Below are 20,961 nucleotides of genomic sequence, written 5' to 3'. Positions count from 1 at the left end.
TTTTTGATATTAGGGCTGAGTACGAGGTCAAGATGGTTTTATCTTTCTCCGTAGTCATCCTACTTTTTCGTTTTGCTTTTAGCTTTCAATGTCTTTGTAATTTAAAATGCTCACAGTGATTTATTTGGTGGAAAATCCATTTTCTTAAAGTTTTTTCGACAATCTGAATCCTTTAAATTCCTTCATAGTGTTCCTTCCAGTTCATATTCATCAAGAAATTTCTTTTCTTCTGAAAATAGTTTCTACTTGATGAATTTTATGTTTCTCTCTCAAGTGCATCTCTTAATATTAGGATACTGCTCTTTTTTTTTTTTCAGGCCTCTATTTCAGGAAACTTCTCTTGGACCAATTTAATCTTTGCCTCTAGTAAGAATGAAATAATAAAAGCAGTAGTTTTTGTTTGCCCTCCTTAGTTGTGCAGCTCTCACAAGACTTTGCCACCAAAGTTCAGTGAAACCGCTATCATCTCTGTGGTGGAAATCAGTAGGAAGAGGCTACTCACTCCCAATCCACATCCATAATAAATCATACTTTTTATTGTCGTACTAAAACTGTAGAATATTCTTTATTCTATTTATAAATGCAGAGATTTTCTTTCTTTTTAATTATTTTATTTTCTAGATTTTTTGAGGGAATTTCTAGAGGGGGAATTTTAGTCGGTCTCATCTTAATGTCAGGTCTGGAACCCAAGCCACTTAATTATGTTTACAAATATATTTAGATGTAGGTCAGTGAATTCAAATGCAAGGAAATGGTTAAATTTCTTCCACAAGTGTTGGCAAAATCTGTAGAAAAAAAGAGGAACAGCCTTTATTAAAGAAACTTACAGGATATACAGTCATCGGGAGGAAGGCTTTCACAGGCGTGGAGGGGGTTGCTCCTCCTTCCACTGTAGCATAGACTAGTACAGACAGAGAAGAATCATTTCCAGACCTTAGCGCAACAGCTGGCGAAGCCAAGATGTATCTCAGATGGTGAGTGATCATTCTTATTATTCTTTGACAGGCAATTTAGAGTTGTTATCTCAGGGACGCCTGGGTGGCTCAGTCGGTTAAGCATCTGCCTTGGGCTCAGATCATGATCCTGGAGTCCAGGGATCCAGCCCCAAATCGAGCCCCACATCTGTCTCCCTATTCGGCGGGCAGTCTACTTCTCCCTCTGCCTCTCACCCCCCTCTCGGTGCTCTCTCTCTCAAAAACTATAATCTTAAAAACAAAAACAAAAACAAAAAGGAGTTAAGTTACCTCAGCAGCAGGCTGAGGTTGAGGATGGTACTCTTGTTTTCTGTCCTTCCTGCTCAAGAATGCTAATATGTATTAAGGGCATATTTATGCACAAACCAAAATCACAAACACCTGGGATAAAGGACAATCTGTGCTGTGAAAAATTAGATGAAGTCCCGGAAGCCATTCTCCCCTTCCGAGATCATCCACTCTAGGTTGATCCTGTAGTTCCAAGGAAGGGGATCTTTTAAAGAAATTACTACTGAAGACGTGTTTCACTGCCACTCAAATTTAAGAATTACTTGGGGTGCACAGAAAGCTTACGGTTTGGGTTTTTTTTTTAAGTGATTAATTTTGATTTTGTAAATTTACTTTTTGAATAACTTTTTCTTTAAGATTATATTTATTTATTTGACAGAGAGAGAGAGTGAGAGGGAGAACACAAGCAGGGGGAGTCGGAGAGGGAGAAGCGGGCTTCCTTCTGAGCAGGGAGCCCGACATGGGGCTCGATCCCAGGACCCTGGGATCATGACCGGAAGGCAGACGCTTAAAAACTGAAACACAACTGAAACACGCAGGCTCCTCTGTTTTTCGAATAATTTAGATGTTGCAGTTGTTGATTTTAAGAACCAGAAATTTAAATGTGTGCATAAGCATTACAAAGTCTAGAGAGTAAATTTTGGGTATACCAAGGCCAGTTTGGCCCCGGGGCAGAAGAATGAGTTAGAGAAGGTGGAGAGAAGCCAAGGCAAAGGAAGAAGAAAAAGAGGTGCAAGAAGAAAATGCAGAAGCCAGAAAATGAGTCACAAACAGGCCATGGGAGATTCTGAGCAGGATGAGGTAGTAGAAAAAAGTAAAGTAATAATTCATTTTGCTCCCCAGTATTGAACATACATGATGTATTGTGTACTTTATTCATGATATGTCATTGGATTTTAATGTTCACAATGACTTAGACAGATAATATCATTCTGTTTTATAGATAACTTAAAGAGCCTAAATAACTTGCTAGGGTCACACTGCTCATATAGGAGTGAAACTAAAATCTTTCTTGCTGCTTTGCTCCATGACACAAGTTTTCCTCATGTGTGGCACACCCCCAAGGCTGTGACTTACTGGAAGCGGTCACATCCACCCTCCAGTGGAACCAGTTATTATTTATTATTGTTCTTTGAAAATCTAAGCAGCCCTCGTCTGCTCAGTGCTTACTGGTTCCAGAAATAGCTTTGCTGGTTTTATTTCAGAAGATTAGAATTTAATTTCTAAGTAGAGTCTTTTTTCTTGCAGTAGAATTTTGATGTAATACACATGTATGAAAAAATTCAGAATTTATCCTTTTTGTGAAAATAGAGCAGTGATACCACTTGATTGCTATGTGCTATGCTAACGCTGCCTGCAGACATCTATAGAACCACAGGCCACTGTCTATACTGTTCTTGTTAAGATTCACTGTTTCACAATGCCTGAAAAGTGATAATGAACAGAAAATTTTAAAATATAAATGACCAATAAATAATGTGGAAACTCATCAGAAACAAAAGAAATGCTAACTAAAACAGTGAAATATTATTTTTCTTTATCAAAATGGCAGGTTTCTTTTTAAAAAGTAACTAACATGCAAGGAAGAAGCCTACATGTTTCTAAGGAGGGGGGAATATTTATACCCTTATTACCTGCTTATGGTAATATAATCTTTCTGGACAAAAATTTGGTGATATAAATAAAAAAAAAACCTTAAAATGTAAATGCCCTTTAACCAAGAAGTTCAAATTTAGGAAATTTATTATAAACACATAATCATGGGGACATCTGGGTGGCTCAGTCAGTTAAGCATCTGCCTTCGCTCAGGTCATGATCCCAAGGTCCTGGGATTGAGTCCCACATCAGGCTCCTTGCTCAGTGGGGAGCCTGCTTCTCCCTCTGCCTGCAGCTACTCCTGCTCATGCTCTCTCTCTTTCACTCACTTGCTCTTTCTTTCTGACAAATAAATAAAATCTAAAAAAAAAAGACAGTATCATATATGTTTGTAAAAGTTTAGTGATATAAATATTTTTCTTGTTGTTTCTAATAGTGAAAATCTAAGAAACAACTGAAATATCTTAAAATAGATAATTGGTTAATTATGGAATATCCATAACAGAATACCACGAACCATTAAAAATTCTATTATAGAACAATTTTTAATGTGTTTAGCTAAAGAAAAAAAAGCAGAATTTACAGTGCTACTACTTTTATACATGATGCCTGTATGTTCACAATGTTAATCAGAAGTACAGATGATTTCTATTTTCTACTTTGTGCTTTTGAACTTGGATCACATCTGCAGGCAGAAAAATAAAACTAGATAATTAAAAAAATAAATCAATACTTGGCTTCTCTCAGAAAAGCAGACGGCTGTCCAGTACTATGTGATCACTCATAATTTGTGGAATTCCGTTTTTAGGGTTTTGGCCTTTTGTGTTTAACTTTTTTCTCACTTGACTCCTCTTCAAAATATACTCACTAGATCCTGGTTTTCGTAGAATGTTCTATGTGGAAAGACCAGAGTGCTTACTTCTGCAGTTTATAGCTGTGATGGCATGGCTCTAGAGTGAGCTGTATATTGGAAGGAAGATCAGGGCAGTGGTTAAGGGGCCATGCTTTGGAACCAGAATGCTGGGGCTTGAATCCTACCTTCTCCTGCTTTCTGGCTGTGTGATCCCGGACAAGTTGCTCGAAAATTGTGATCCTCAGTTTCTTACCTGTACAGTGAGGATAAATGTGGTAAGTCATAAGTGGTTGTGAGCGATAACCCATGTAAAGTGCTTAGAGTCTTGCTCTGATAAGTACTTAGTAATTATTATTAGTTGTTTTTATTATGGTTACTATTAGGATTAAGAAATAGAGGGGAAGTGTTTCATCCAAGATTACACAATTACTCAATGGCAGTGCTAGAACTAGAATTCAGGAAGGTTTTCTTCAACAGAAGTGTGCAGTACCCTTTGGGCCTGTTAAGACAGGCTGGGCTTCCAGTGAAACTGACTTGAAATAGACAGAGCCCAAGGACAAGGCCAGCCACTTCCAAGGAATGACTTTGATCCCAATGAGAAGACAAATACTAGAAAGGAGGGTGAAGCTAGGAAAACAGGGAGTCAAATTTAGGTGCAGGGGTGAAGGCAGGAGCAGAGATAGTGCAGAAGAGAAGAGATGGCTCAGAGATCTGCTGGGGCTTTTATAGACCTCCAGCTGTGGGTTTCAAGGTGGCTCAACATGGTTTAAAGACCCAAGGTCTGGGTGATTAAATAGACAGATGGGGGGGGGGGATGCTGCAAGTATAGCTATGAAAGGATGCCGGACAGCTAGTAATAACAGAGGATGAGATAGAAACTAGGAGGGGCTAGACCAAGGAGACCCAGAGCCCAGGTATCCAGCTGTGGTTATCTCAAAATTACAGCCTAAGTTTGAAGAATAATAAACTAGTAAAAATATGATAATATTCGCTCTAAAAAATTCCTCTGATAGCAGAGCACAGAACTGATTCAGGTGATAAGGAGATCATTCAGGAAATTATTGGCATAATCCAAGGAGAGTTGTTGAGGATGTGAAACCAGGGCAGTTATGGTAGGACCAGAGAGAAAAAGATGCTATTTAGAAGATGTTTAAGCACAAGAATTGACAGGATTCGGTTTCTGAAAGATGTGGAGCTTGGAAGGAGAGATCTAAGTACACAGTGGCATCCTTCATCAAATGAGGAATATAGGAAGTGGATGGGGTTTGAGCCAGGGAGAAGAGACGACTGAAGGTGTGCTCATTTTTGAACACGCTGAATTTGAGATCCTGTGAGCAGCTGGATGGTGATGCCCAAGTAGACAAGTGAATATAAAGGTGCAAAGCTCAAAAAAGAGGTACAGGTTGAAACAGATATTAACAGTATTTATCATAACTACAGCTGAATGCTGAAATTCTCATTGTGGGTGAGATCACTAGGCAAAGAGGATGAAAGAGTGAGAAGAAGCCAAGGATGGAACCTGGAAAACCTTGACATTTAAGGAAGAGATGAGGATGAAGAGTCCACAATAGACATCACAGAATGACTACAGAGATTGAAGCGAAGCAGGAAAAAAGCGATGTCATAGAAACCAAGGGAGGAGATAGATGCAAGCAAAACCAGGACATCCCCAGGGAAAAGCAAACTGTATTTACCAAACTTCTACATGGAACACATGAGCTACAATGGAAAAAAATCAATCTAATGACTAAATGTTAATGATTGAACTGTGTTCCCTCAGAATTGATATGTTGAAGTCTTAACCCCAGTACCTCAGAATGTGACCGTATTTGGAAATAAGGTCTTCACAGTAATAATCAAGTGAAAATGGTTGTTGTGAGGGTGCCCTAATCCAAGATGATAGGTGTGCTGATAAAGAAGAGAAAATTTAGACAGAGAAACATGCATAGAGAGAAGACAATGTGAAGAGACATGGAGAAGAAGGCCATTCACAAGCTAAGGAGAGAGGCCTAGAACAGATCCATCCCTCACAGTCCTCAGAAGGATCCAGCACTGCTGACACCTTCATTTAGAACTTCTGGCTTCCAGAATTGTGAGACAATAAACTTGTGTTGTTTAAGCCACAGTTAGTGGTACTTTGTTGCCACAACCCTAGCAAACTAATTCACTTGGTGAGTGTGCATAATACATTGGTGAGAAGAGTGCATATGGCCAGAGAAAGAAACTGGGTGTATAAGGGAGGGAGGGAAGATAAAGGATATGTCACCTAAGCTAAGAGAAGGAAAATATTTCACAAAGCAGAGGGTAGCCACAGTGTCAAATTCTGCAGAAAGGTGAAGTAGGAGAATGACCGAAAATATCAGTCCCGAGGCCTTTGGTGACCTTTGCAGAGATCTCCCAGCTAAGTAGAAGGAATAAATCATAGAGCTGGGAATACAGAGACAGCACATGGACCACTCCTGTAAACATTTGGCAATGAGAGGAGACCTCCTCTCTGGACCAAATTCACCTCCGCTGTTCGTAACAGCCACATGGAAACAACCTAGAGTCCAGTCAGCCAGACCTGGAGTTTTCCTTCTTCTACTTTAATTGCTAAACACAGGGAGTGGAAAGCAGATACTTTTTCCCACCAAACTGGTTTGAGAAGGCTTTCAGGAAGAAAGGGATTTTTGCAGCTATTATTTTACAAATTAGATTTTTAGTACTGACACAGATTCCATTCTATTTTGTAAAGCTGTAAGCAAGTCATTATTTGAGACTTCTCAGAGCTGAAGACTGCAGTGAATCTGGTGATGTAAAAAAGAAACTACAAGCAGAATTTGGGGGCTCACTCATAATTTAAACAGAACAATATAGTAGATTTTGAATAAAGAAATATTAAAGCAGTCTCTTAGAAAGTTCTGAAGTCAAAATGAGTCTAAAATTTGCTTTCTATAGTCTCAGTTCTATATTATCTATCTTATACTATCTAATGTCACAGTTCTATATTATAGGGATCAAATTAATCTGATTTGACTGTACTGAAAGATCTAATAAAAATAATAAGGAATTAATAGTTAAGTAAACCAATTTGTCAATATCAGCCAGGAACTAACCATGGGATAAAATCTGAAAAAATACCCAAAATATAAACCTAGATCATCACCCTCATTTTGCAACTATTTTCAACTAGAAAACAATACCAAGAAAACAATAAATCTTTATCAAGAACCTGATTGTTTTAAGGAACTGTAAAATACAGGGAAAAAATAGCCAACAGGTAATCTTTATAGTATAATTAGGAAGAGAGAACAACAATTATAAAATGACAAAAGCGTGGAACACTATATCAAAAACTAACAATGTACTGTATGGTGACTAACATAACATAATTAAAATAAAATGACAAAAGCAATCCAATGCAATTAATAATTAAGCTATTTTAAAGAATACATATAAATGACAAAAAAAATGATCCTCTTTGCTAGGTATTAAAGAAATGCCGATTCAAGCTCCAATGAGATGTTTTCATTTATCAGATTAAACAGTAAACAGATGAACAATCCAATTTGATATTAGGCAAGAGATATACAAAGACATTTTCTCAAAGAGGATATTCAGATGACAAATTCAAATTCAGTCATGAAAAGATGTTTAACATCATTAGCCATTATGAGAATGAAAATTAAACCCACAGTGAGATATCACTATACATCCATTAGGATTGATAAAAAAAAATAATGGTAACATCAAATGCTTGCAGAATGCAGGGAAACTGGATCATTCATATTTGGCTGTTGAGAGTATAAAATTGTATAGCCACTCTTGAAAACAGTTTGACAGTTTCTTATAAAACTAAACATACACTTACCATATGACCGAGCAGTTGCAGTCTTGGGCATTTATCCCAGAGAAATAAAAAAAGCCTATGTTCATACAAAAACCAATACATCAATATTCATATCAGACTTATATTTGTAATAGTCAAAAACTGGGGGGAAAATATCCATCATTGAGTGAATGGTTAAATAAACTATGGTACACATGTACCATGGAATACCACTTAGCACTAAAAGGAAAGAACTACTGATATACGCAAAAACTTGGATCAATCTCCAGAGAATTATGCAAAGTGAAAATGCCAATCCCAAAATGTTATATATCATATGATCCCATTTATATGTCATTCTTGAAATAACAAAATTATAAAGAAAAAAAAGCAGATTGATGGTTTAGCCATGGATGCTAGAGAAAGGAGGAGGTATGTAGCTACCCCGGTTAGCACAAGGGAGCCTTGTGATAAGGGACTATTTCTTTATTACATGAATGGCAGTTGTTACATGAATTTACACATGTGATAAAATTGCATAGAACTACACACACACACACACGGATGAATGCACATAAGACATAAAACTGGTGAAATCTAAGTAATCTCTATGGACTATACAAATGTCCATTTCCTGGTTTTAACTGTCGTATCGCAGTTATACAAGACGTTATCTTTGGGGGGAAACGTGAAGGGTACACAAGACTTCTTTATGCATTTTTTCCCAACTTCCTTGGCATCTTACATTAATTCAAATGTAAACATTTAAAAAAGTAATTTAGGGGCCCCTGGGTGGCTCAGAGGGTTAAAAGCCTCTGCCTTCGGCTCAGGTCATGATCCCAGGGTCCTGGGATCAAGCCCTGCATCCGGCTCTCTCCTTGGCGGGGAGCCTGCTTCCTCCTCTCTCTCTCTGTCTTCCTCTCTGCCTACTTGTGATCTCTCTCTGTTGAAAAAATAAATAAAATCTCGAAAAAAAAATAAAAAAGTAATTTAAAGATACAACTCAACACCCAAAAGATAAATAATCCTATTAAAAAATGGGCAGAAGACATGAACAGACACTTCTCCAAAGATGTACAAATGACCAACAGACACATGAAAAGAGTCTCAATGTCACTCTTTATCAGGGAAATGCAAATCAAAACTACAATGAGATATCACCTCACACCTGTCAGAATGCCTACAGTAAAAAACACAAGAAACAGGTGTTAGCAAAAATGTGGAGAAAAAGGAACCCTTGTGGACCGTTTAGCGAGAAAGCAAACTGGTGCAGCCACTGTAGAAAACAGTATGGAAGTTCCTCAAAAAGTTAAAAATAGAACCTCCCTATGATCCAGTAATTGCACTACTGGGTATTTACCTCCGATATACAAAAAAGCTAATTCAAAGAGATACACGCACCCCTGCTTATTGCAGCATTATTTGCAATAGCGAAATTATGGAAGCAGCCCAAGTGCCCGTGATAGATGAATGGATAAAGATGTGGTGTATATATGTATACATTGGAATATTACTCAGCCATAATAAAAAAAATTAAATCTTGACATTTGCAACAACATGGATGGAGTTGGAGAGGATTATGGTGAGTGAAATAAGTCGGAGAAAGATGAATTCCATGTGATGTCACTCATATGTGGAATTTAAGGAAAAAAACAAATGAGCAAAGGGGAAAAAAGAGAGAGACAGACCCAGAGAGAGACAAACCCAGTAGATTTTTAACTACAGAGAACAAGCTGATGGTTACCAGAGGGGAGATGGGAAGGGGATGGGTGGAACAGGTGATGGAGATTAAAGAGTACACTTATGATGATCACTATCACTATATGTGTAGAATTGTTGAATCACTATATTGTATACTTGAAACTACTATAACACTGTATATTAACAATACTTGAATTAAAATTAAAAACTTAATTTAAAAAAGTACTTTAAAGAAACCCAAAATGTTTGTCTTCACTAAATATTAAAGAAATGCTAATGCAAATATTTTTATTTATCAAATTAACAATGTATGTTTCATTGGGGCAGAGATAATAATGCTAATGAGGGGGCACCTGGGTGTCTGACTCCTGATTTCAGCTCAGGGCATGATCTCAAGGTTGTGAGATTCTCTCTCTCCCTCTGCCCCTCCCCTGTTCACTCTCTCTCTCTAATAATAATAGTAATGAGTGTACAAGAAGAATAGTACTTTCATATACTATTGATTGTGGGATTATAAGTCATTATAACCCTTCTGGAAAGCAATTTGCCAACCATAAGAAGCTTAAAAATGCTTAAAAACACCTATTCTGGCCAACTGCCTATTTCTCTATTCTTAATAATTTTTCAGTTCATTCAACACCTTTATTCCAGGTCCTTGACTACATATTAGAAATATGCCAAAATGAGTAACATGATTTCTCAAGGTAAATATATCAAACATGATGATTTTTTAAAAAAATAACAGTGAAGTCTGCGAGGTTCCACAGAACAGGGTAGCTGCTTTCCATTTGTCTGTAGGCAGTACGTCTTGGCTAAGTGCCAGAGTTCTGAGTCAGTCTGGCTGGTGTCAAATAATAAGTAGTTAATAAGTAGTTCTCTGTTTACCAGCAGTGTCACCTTGGGGAAGCAACCTCACCCCCTGAACTTCAATGCCTTCATCTGTAAAATGTGGCTATGAGCACTTACCAATGCCATGAAGCTTTAGGGAATTTATAGTGGATGTGAAGTCTCGTGGAAATAAAATATTTCAGTCTTCACATTCTTTTCTTTAAATCTATTTTCTATGTTTTAAATTTCTTTATCTTTACCTTTTCTGATTCACTTCTAGCAAATGGATTTTTCCTTAAAACCCAGAGGTCACTAAAGTAAATCTCTAATTATAGATAAAAGAAGGACAGGCTCAGTGCAGGTGAATAAGGTGAAAGCCAAACAACAAAGCCACCTAAAATATATTTTATTTAAGTAGGATGCCAAAAACATTAAAATATAATCCTGTTCCATAGCTGGTAATTACCTATGTCTTCACAAAGCTATGAAAGCCCTGTTTTAGTCTTCTGGACTTCAAATATGTTACATCTGCTAATGTCTGCTCTTAATTTATAAAGACTTCTTTGCTTATTAGTCATCATGGGTAACGTATTCAAATTTGCACTTCTAATTCTAGAAGATATATAAACTACCACTTTTGTTTATCGTAAAAATGCTTATTCCTCTTCTATAATAATTTCACCTTTAAGGATACAGATAAATAATAAGAGACATGGAAAAGATTTATGTACAAAAATGTTTATTATAGCATTATTTAATATGATGAAAAATAAGAATCAACCTAAATTTTTCATAGTAGGTGAACAGTTAAGTAAATTAAAAATGAAGTTGGTGATGACGATGATGATGATGTGTGTGTGTGTGTGTGTGCGCGTGTGCGTGCACGAGCGCGTTGATGACTTTTTAATGATAGAAGGACTCATAAGGCTATGGAATCATAAAGAAAATAATGCATAGAAACAGCATAGCAAGCAAGTATGTCAAAATAGTCATAGTGGTTACCTCTAGATTGGTGAGATTGCAGAAATAAGTTTTTTTTCTTTGGAATTGCTAAATCTACAGTGAATTTATATGGCTCTGCTAAGCAGGATGAAATCAAGTTAAAAAGCAATCTAGTGGTGAGGTATAGTCTCTAAGTCAGGAGTGGCAAATGTGGAATGCCTACAGAGACCCTCAGAGAACAGAAGTGTGAAGCAGGCCTATAGTTTATTAGACCCTTGTGGCACATGAATGGTGGAAACTTCATTACACAAGCAGATGAGCCCCATGTTGAGCAATACTACTGGTCACCATTCTGTTGTCCTGTGTGCAGGAGTCTGGTCCAATACAACCTAATCTTATTGTTTGACAGGAGTTAGGAAGGTAGACTTATAGGTGAAATCTCCTGATTTTTTTACACATTGTCTGGAGGTGTGGGTTTGGCTCAGGCCACCAGTTTTGACCTCTGACCTCTGTTAGTGCAACAGAGGTTGAGAGGAGAGTGAGATCACTGTGGATGGGAGGGCTTAAGAACATATCACATTCCAGGTTGTACTGAATCAGAGCTAGAAAAGAGGAAGCCAAGACTATTAGCTTTTTCATTTATTCAATAAAGTTTTATTTAAAGTTGAGAAAATGAAGATGAATCAGATAGAGATCCTACCTGGCAGCTACTAAGGGAGAAGGTCTCACCATAGCTAACATTTCTTACCACATGGCAGGCATTATGGCATACTACACCACCACATCATGTAATATTTCATTTAATCCTTACAAATCCAGGAAGTAGGTAATATTATTATCCCCCATTTTCCACAAGTGAAAACTAAATTTTAGAGATGTTAAATAATTTGTCCAGGTCACATAACAGATACAGAGTCAAGATTCAGGACCCCAGTCTAATTCTAGATGAAAGCTCTGCACAAGCATTACGAGAGCATATATTATGGGAGATCAGGGGAGGATGAGATTTCCCTTAGCAGCAAGACAGATCTGTGGGTGGAAAGATTTGTGCTCAGAGAGAGCTGTATTTGTGTCAGGGTCCAAAACAAGCTCTGGCAACCAAGTAATAAAGCTGAGGATTAGGGAGCAATGGGTCTGGCACAGTGGGTGAAAACTAAAGGTTGGTAGGCCAAAAATAGTATACACATAGACTATAATCTTTAAAAATTAGTACTCAACCATCAGAAAGGATGAATACCTGCCATTTGCAGCAACATGGTTGGAACTGGAGGGGATTATGCTAAGTGAAATAAGTCAAGTAGAGAAAGACAATTATCATATGGTTTCACTTATATGTGGAATATAAGGAATAGCCTAGAGGACCAGAAGGGAGAGAGAACTGAATGGGAAGAAATCAGAGAGGGAGACAAACCATGATGGACTCTGGACTCTGGAAACCAAACTGAGAGTTACAGAAGGGAGGGGGGTGGGAGATAGAGTAAAGGGGTGGTGGGTACTAAGGAGGGCACAAGTGGTGATGAGCACTGGGTGTTATACGCAACTAAGGAATCCTCGAACACTATATCAAAAACTAATGATGTACTATATGTTGGCTAATTGAACATAATAAAAATAAATTAATTAATTTAAAATACAAAAATAAATTTAAAAATTAAATTAAAAAACTAAATTATAATTAGTTACCTATATTTTAAAAATCTAGAGAATTCACATAAATCAGAATATCTGGTAACGTTGGGCCCACATTCCCATGTTTTTAAGAACTGGTGAATCTGGAAGAGGTGCTCAACTGCCATTGGGGTATAAGTTCTCCTTCTACTATGTGGTCTACTTTGCTCATTGATTTCCATTACCTGCCAGGACCCTGCAGGCACTTGAGTCTAAAAGCCTTGGCCTAGTCAGTGAGACATCAGCAGGTGGGAAGGAATAACCAAGTAGAATAAGATAGGAGAGAGCTGGGAGTTACAGAAGCTAGGGGTTTTGAGAACGTGAACTCAGCAAGACACTTCCCCCAGGACGCCAGATCCTATGGCAGAGAGCCTTGACCTTTTCCCTTCTGACTGGGCTGGAAGTCGTCCCAAGATCTTTGCTTGGGGATTGGAAGGAAGTGGATTGGTAGAGAGAGGGGAACTGGATTGAAGGCTCAGTAGAGAAGTGGAAATTTGAGGGACATAGAGAATTTAGACAGCAGGGAGCAGAGAAGTTAATATGTCCATGCGGCGGCTCACCCAAGATTCTGTTTTCAAGAGAATTCTCTGGCTTATTAAGTGTTCATGGTTGCCAGGGGGAAAAAAGTTAGAAAAAAGAAAAAAAAAGAAAAAGAAAACAAATGCAAACTCAGTCTCTATAACGCCTCTAGTTGTGTTTTCACACATACAGGCAGAGTGGTCCCTTTACACATCACTTAGGTATTGATCTGAGGGTCCTATTTAGTTCTGGGATACCTCAGGAAAAACATCTCCTTGGATTAAAGGAAATTGGGCAGGTTACTTACTTCTCTAAGCCTGTTTCTTCATCTGTTAGAAGGTTTAATAGTTCCCCATTTTCAGAGGGTAAGGATTAAGTGAGTGAATGGAGGAATACGAAATACACAGCTGAGAGCAGGAAGGAATAAGTGATTGCTGTGATGGGCAGGGGTGGGGCTGGGAACCTTATATAGGTGTTGTCCCTGAATCTTTACAATAACCATATAAATTAGGTATTATTTTCCCCATTGAAAAAAATGAGGAAATTGAGGTTTAGAGAGGTTTAGTAACTTACTCAAGGTTGCAAAATTAGTAAAAGGTAGAGTGGAGAGATTTACTTAAAAAGAGCCAAACCACATCAAAAAAGTACACTGACATTCTAATGATAGTCATATAGTGTTATCAGCTAGAAATGAAAATAGATTCAATTCTATATCCTGTTAAAACCTTGAGATCACCAGCACTATGTCCCTAGGCAAGTGGCCTAACTTCTCTGAAACTCAGTTTCCTTATCTGTAAAACTTTGTACATTTATTTTTTTTTTTTTTAAGATTTTATTTATTTATTTGTCAGAGAGAGAAAGAGCGAGAGAGCACAGGGAGACAGAGTGGCAGGCAGAGTCAGAGGGAGAAGCAGGCTCCCTGCCGAGCAAGGAGCCCGATGCGGGACTCGATCCCAGGACGCTGGGATCATGACCCGAGCCGAAGGCAGCTGCTTAACCAACTGAGCCACCCAGGCGTCCCTTTGTACATTTATTGTATAGATTAAATGAAGTAATGCACAAAAAGTACTTAGCAGAATAGCTAGTTTATAAGTGATCAGTTAGGGGTGAATGGGTGGCTCAGTCAGTTAAGCACCTGCCTTTGGCTTAGGTCCTGACCCCAGGGTCCTGGGGTGGAGCCCTACGTTGGGCTCCCGGCTGAGCAGGAGCCTGCTTCTCCCTCTCCTCCTCACTTGTGTTCTCTCTCTCTCTCTCTCTCTGTCACTATCTGTCTCTCTCTCTTTCAAGTAAATAAATAAAAATAAAATCTTAAAAAAAAATAAGTGATCAGTTAACAGATATTAACTTTAATATTTACTAGACCAGCACTAAGTATCAGGAATGCAAAAGGAATTAAACATGTTTCCTGCCCTTGTGGAAGTCAGGACAGGACATCTCTATGAGCAGTGAAATTTAAACACAAGGAGGAAGCTGTTCTAATGAAAGAATAAATGACATGATTTGAGAGGGAGGAAAATACTGATATGGTGAAAAAAGAGGGAAGGATGGCAGGGAAGTTCCAGCTGTGAACTATGGAGTGATCTGGCTCTCAAAGTAACAGGGGAGTTTTTCATACAGAAAAAGCAAGAAAGGCATCCCAGGCAGAAGGAATAGCTTGTGCAAAGGCAAAGAATGCAGAAAGTCCTGAAAGGTCTAGGAGGGCCAAGGGACAGTGAAACAGTTCAAGTGTGACTACAAGGTAAGTTAGGTGGGTTGACTGATAAAAGCAGAAGAAAGGGGGTGCCTGGGTGGCTCAGTGGGTTAAAGCCTCTGCCTTCGGCTTAGGTTATGGTCCCAGGGTCCTGGAATCAAGCCCTGCATCAGGCTCTCTGCTCAGCGGGGAGCCTGCTTCCTCCTCTCTCTCTCTCTGTCTCTCTCTGCCTACCTCTCTGTCTACTTGTGATCTGTCTGTCAAATAAATAAATAAGAATCTTAAAAAAAAAAAAAAAGCAGAAGAGAGAAGCTGGATTCTGGCTCTGAATGGCTTTCTGTGTCTTCCTAAGAAGCTCAGCCACTAGCCCCTGAGGGAAAAGGGAGCAAGTCTTCAAAGCAAGGAAGTTTCATCATCAGATTGCTTTTGGTGAAGGGTAATGATAGGGTAAAGAATAGTGAAAGGGAAACAGCCAGGAGGCTATTTCAGTAGTCCAGATAAGAGGTGACAGAGACCCCAAAACTGGCCACCAATGAATTGGAAGTGGGTGGTGAGGAAGAGGAAGTGAAGGATGACATAAACACAATGTGTGAAATCCAAGGTATGAAAATGGCTTGCTCCTTACTTACCACAGTCATCCCAAAGGACCAAAACAAAAACACAGAAAACCTCTTTTAAAAATAATCTCTTTTGTTTGTATGCAAATAGGCCATGCACAGTGAAAGTGCAACTCAAGTATGATGACAAATACAATATTTTGTTTCCAATACATGAATCGCAAAGATTGGTTTACAAATGCTGTCCTTCTTGAGAACGCCAACCCCTTGCATTAAAATTTTAGCCAACCAGTACAAGGCTTATTTGAGATTATTTCCCATCTTAAACCAGATTTGAGGAAAGCTATTTAAGACACTCTTCAAAAGAAGCTATCTTTTACTCCTATAGCTGAAGAGTAGGAAGAGTGACATCTTGTTTTACTGGAAAATTTCTTCCAAGTAGCAACGTGTCTGTGTGGTGATGGACCCTTAGACTCTTCCAGATAAAGGCATGTGAAGGGAGCTGCAAAATTACATCTCAATGTTTCTGCACCATCAACTTGAAAATTGCAAATCCAGCTTAATAAATGCATATTTTAAGGGTTCCCAGAAGTGTTACGTGCATTGCTTTTGGTTACAGAAACGCCACAGGGAAGTGAGCCTTTGAGTGTGCAGTGCTCCCCTCCCTCAACCCTCTTGTGAAATGGAAGCTTTAAAAAATCCAGTGGTTTTTTATTTTGTTTTGTTTTTTTAAAAAGCTTAGTCATATTGGCTGTGTTCTATATGCCCCAGTATGTTTTATTTTACTTTGTAGAGCATATTTTATTTATGCTCTTATGTCAATATTTTGCATAAACAGGTGCTTTCACAGATCATGTTGCCATTTGTTAAAATGTGTTAGTTTTGTTATGTATTAGATTCCCTCCTCTGCATAAATAGGAAAAAGCATATGGACCTAACTCTTCAAGCCACTTTTACATTTAGAGTATTACCTCATTTTATTTCTTCTAAGTAAGGTTTAAAGGAAATGGCAAATGTCAGATGCTTTCTGAAAGAAATGACAGTTTCTCAGAATGTGTAAGTGCAGACCCTTAAGCAAATGGGCCACTTTAAATTCAGAGATCACAATCTTCTGAATTTGGGTTTAGTGTTCCCAGGTAACACTAAAGATTGAAGGGATAACACGTTTGGAATCATATGTTTACTTTGTTGAATTCTGAAATGTGCCATCACTGATGTTAGTAGTTTATTGGTTATCAATTTTTTAAACTTGCTGCTATATGTGTTTCATTCGTCTTGGAAAGATTTTACATAGTTTTGTTATTTGTTAACGAATAAGTCATCTTTTGTGTAAACTCTCGGAAGTTCGGAGATTCTACGATTGTATTGTAAACATTACTAGATAGCTGTGTGTATTGTATGTATTGTAAACATTAATAGATAGAACTATTAAGTTAAAAGTTAAGTATCACTTTAGTTTACCCTTCTGTCGAGTGAGTTCTCTACTGTGCCGTCCATGACTGATGGTCATGCAGACACAGGGACCATTTAAAATATGAACTGAAGAAGAACCAATATTTCTTAGAGAAGCCTACTCCTTTTTCTTTTTCTTTTCTTTTCTTTCTTTCTTTCTTTTTTTTTTTGGTATTTAAAACTCATTATTATTTACTACTTTTTTTATTGTGTTATGTTAGTCACTCTAAAATACATCATTAGTTTTTGATGCAGTGTTCCAAGATTCATTGTTTATGCACCACACCCAGTGCTCCATGAAATACGTGCCCTCCACAATACCCACCACCAGGCCCACCCATCCCCCACCGCCTCCCCTCTAGAACCCAGTTTGTTTCTCAGAGTCCACAGTCTCTCATGGTTCATCTTCCCCTCTGATTTGCCCCAATTCACTTTTTCTTTCCTCTCTTACTCCATGTTATTCCTTATGTTCCACAAGTAAGTGAAACCGTATGATAATTGACTTTCTCTGCTTGACTTTTTTTTCCCCCCTCAAATATTTATTTATTTATTTATTTGACAGAGATCAAAAGTAGGCAGAGAGGCAGGCAGAGAGAGAGGAGGAAGCAGGCTCCCTGCTGAGCAGAGAGCCTATGTGGGGCTTGATCCCAGGACCCTGGGATCATGACCTGAGCTGAAGGCAGAGGCTTAACCCACTCAGCCACCCAGGCGCCCTCTGCTTGACTTTTTCTTAATTGTGACCTATACAACCTAGTTAGAATCTACCACGTGCTCTTAAGGAGTTATTTAATCACTAGTACGCCCTACGAAACTGAGAAACTGAAGTTGTTTATGTTGAAAATCACTCGGTGGTAGTCCCTTGACATTATTAGATGGGTCTAGGTCTCCTGTACTCACCTGCAGGCCCTAGCAGAGACCCTCTGCTTTTGCTCATCTTGTATCCTAGGACCAGCCCAAGGTCTACACTCTATTAAAGCTGGTGAAGCATTTATTGAATGGAAGACGGCAAATTAAAAGTAGAAATTCCAAGTGGTGCAATTATGTCAGTGATTTTGAAGTATTGTTGGAAAACGGGAGATATTATTAAGATACAAAGATGGGTAGAAACAAATGTGAAGCATACAATATGTGTATTTGTTTGTCATGAGAGTCTATAGTTACTGCCAGTTCCCCTGGACACCCTGGAACCATCCTGGAACTCTGCCCCATCCCTTTTTTGATGTGTTTGTACACCAAGCAGGCAGGCACAGTGGGAGGGGTGCTCTGGTTGTGGTCTTGCTACTATAATTCGGATTTCTAGTGTCCAGGGGATGAGTTGTGAGTCCCTCAGTTCCCCAAGCTGCAGTCCTTCTCTGGCTTGGTTTCCTGATCTGGGTCCAGTTCCCCATTGGCCCCTGCGGCCTCTCCGCCAGTGATGGGCCTTGTTCCACGGGGAGAAACAACCAAGTGTTTCCACCCACCACACTTTAGATATCACGCTTCCCAGAAACTCCCAATTCTGGGGGCGCAACAGCACACCTCTACCCCACTCTGCCATGTCTCCGCCAGACCCCCAACACTTCCCAGAGCCTGGGTTTGGGATGGCTGGCTCTTTATCAGCTGGGCTGGCTGCCCTTAGCCTGAGCTCTACGTGATGCCATGACCTTCATCTCCCCACTTGCCCATACTGCTAAAGGAACAGTTCGTCCAAAGACCACACCCGTCCTGGGTACAACAGTACTTTTTCTAAATGTGCGCATCCTGATACTGGCCTTTAAAAATTTTTCCTTATCCTACCTTTTACTAAATGCTAATATAATCTTCAGTCCAAATAAATGTATCTTGTTGCTAAAGTTCGGATATGCTTTATTATGCCAACATTTGGTTTTGAGAGAAAGTGCAGACAAGGATCTGTTGCATTCACCTGATAGGATCTTATAAATCACTTGGTGTCCTTTGCCTTTCTGACTTCTCCTTAGAGGACACCTAGGCAAAAGTGTGTCATTGAGTCCTAGTTTCTGTGCTAAGAAGTTGATCAAATATAAATTAGAAACAATACATGTTCCCTCTTTCTTAGCACGCATGAATGATGGAGTGAATTTGCATCATGAGAAAGTGAATAAAATAAGACACCCCAGGGCAGCTAGGGACACCAGCCCAGGACTAGAGAGGAGCCTGAGCTAGAGATTGTAAGAGTGAGGGTCTCTCCCTACCATAGTAACCTTCTTCTAGGATATAAGTATGGAGGCTGCAAAACTTTGGCAGAGAAAAAGAAGATTCAACCTCCAGTGCTTAACTGTATAAAATTGCTTTTAAATGTATGCCAACACTATCTCCCCCTCAAAGAAAAAAGAAACTTACTACGTTTCTAAGAATGTTCCTCCAGAAACATGGAACTGAAAGCTATTTTTTATTGATTTGGCCCTTAGAAAACAATGGGGCTTTTTAATGTACCTAAGGAACTGACATAAAAACTTATGATTCTGCACCAGAAAGATGCAGAAAATGGCAAAATAGAGGGCAGAAATACAAAACTAGAGATGTTTTGCAGCAATATTTTATGTATGGTATTTGATTACAAGTGTGCAACATGGAGAAGTGAACAGTGGACTGTGAAATGGATGCTTATTTTCTTACCCACTAGTGGAGAAGCCCTCTAAAATATCATGTCATTAACTTAGTTGCTTTACCAGAAATCGGGGCATGTGGTTAGTGTGTGTGTGTGTGCGTGTGTGTGTGTGTGTGTGTAAGTAAGAGACTTTATTTTTAGAACAGTTTTAGATTTACAGAAAAATTGAGCAAACAGTACAGAGAATTCCCATTTACTCTCTCCCCTGCACACAGTTTCCCCTATTATTACCATCTCGCATTAGTGTAGTATATTTGCTACAATTAATGAACCAATATTGTTAATTAAAACTCACACTTATATTAAGTTTGGGCTTTGACAAATTTAAAGCAAGTATCCATTATTATAGTATCATGCAGATAGTTTTACTGCCCTAAAAATTTCCCTGTTCTCCACTAATTCATCCCTCCTCACGATCCCTGGCAGCCATTGATCTTTTTACTGTCTCAGTGGTTTTGCCTTTTCCAGAATGACATCCATTTGAAAGTACAGAGGCTTTTGGGGTTGGTTTCTTTCATTAAACAATATGCATTTAAAGTTTGTCCATGTCTTTTCATGGCTTGATAGCTCATCTCTATTCATCACCAAAGAATATCCCATTTCTGGATATACCACAGTTTGTCTATCTATTCACTTACTGAAGGACATCTTAGTCACTTCCAGTTTGGGACAACTATGAATAAATCTGTTATAAATATTCATATACAGGTTTTTGTGTGGACATAAATTTTCAACTCATGTGGGTAAATACCTATGAGTCTGACTGATGGGTAACATGGTAGGCTTAGGTTAAGTGGTGTAAGAAACTGCCACGATGAGTTCCAAAGTGCCTATATCATTTTGCATTCCCACCAGCAATGAATGCAAGTTCCCATTGTTCCATATCCCTGTCAGCATTTGATATTGTCGGGTGTTTTTATTTTATTTTAGCCATTCTAATAGGTGTGTAGTAGTAGATCATTATTGTTTTAATTAATGATTCCCTAATGACATATGATACTGAGCATTTTTTAATATGCTTATCTACCATCCATCTGTATATCTCCTTTGGTAAGGTGTATAATCCAATCTTTGGCCTATTTTTAGACTAACTTATTCTTTTTATTGAGTTTTAAGAGTTCTGTATACATTTTGGATATCAGTCCTTTACAAGGTATGTGTTTTGCAAATATTTTTTTCCCACTTTGTGGTTTGTCTTTGCATTCTCTCAGCAGTTACTGGGTTTATGCTTTTAGGAGGAAGGGTTTTAGAAATGCATTTTACAACAGCAGTAAAAGAAACAATTTATAGCAAGTGTTTTACACTCTCTTTTAATCAGTACAAGGGAACCTTGTCTGTGAACCCAGAAGAGTTTCAGTAAAAGGGAAGAGTCAGGTCCTGGGAGTGGTGGCTGGCTATTCTGCATTGTGAGTTTGTGCAGCAGGGCTGGGAACAAGAACAGAACCATCCTGAGCTACGTGACTTCTAAACTAAAAGC

The 20,961-nt window shown here is 38.6% G+C and overlaps 1 protein-coding gene across 1 annotated transcript in view; it reads left to right on the top strand.

Moving 5' to 3' along the window:
* The first annotated feature begins 893 nt into the window (after nt 1–893).
* Nucleotides 894–20,961, top strand: part of CD86 (CD86 molecule) — a 66,444-nt gene continuing 46,376 nt past the window's right edge. The window contains exon 1 of the mRNA XM_080825835.1: nt 894–974. Coding sequence (XP_080681961.1) covers nt 961–974 — 14 coding nt within the window. The 5' untranslated portion in view covers nt 894–960. The remainder of the gene's footprint in view (nt 975–20,961) is intronic.

This window comes from Martes martes (genome assembly GCF_963455335.1).
Source record: "Martes martes genome assembly, chromosome: 1".
NCBI lineage: Eukaryota > Metazoa > Chordata > Mammalia > Carnivora > Mustelidae > Martes > Martes martes.
This window is presented reverse-complemented; position numbering and strand designations above follow the sequence as displayed.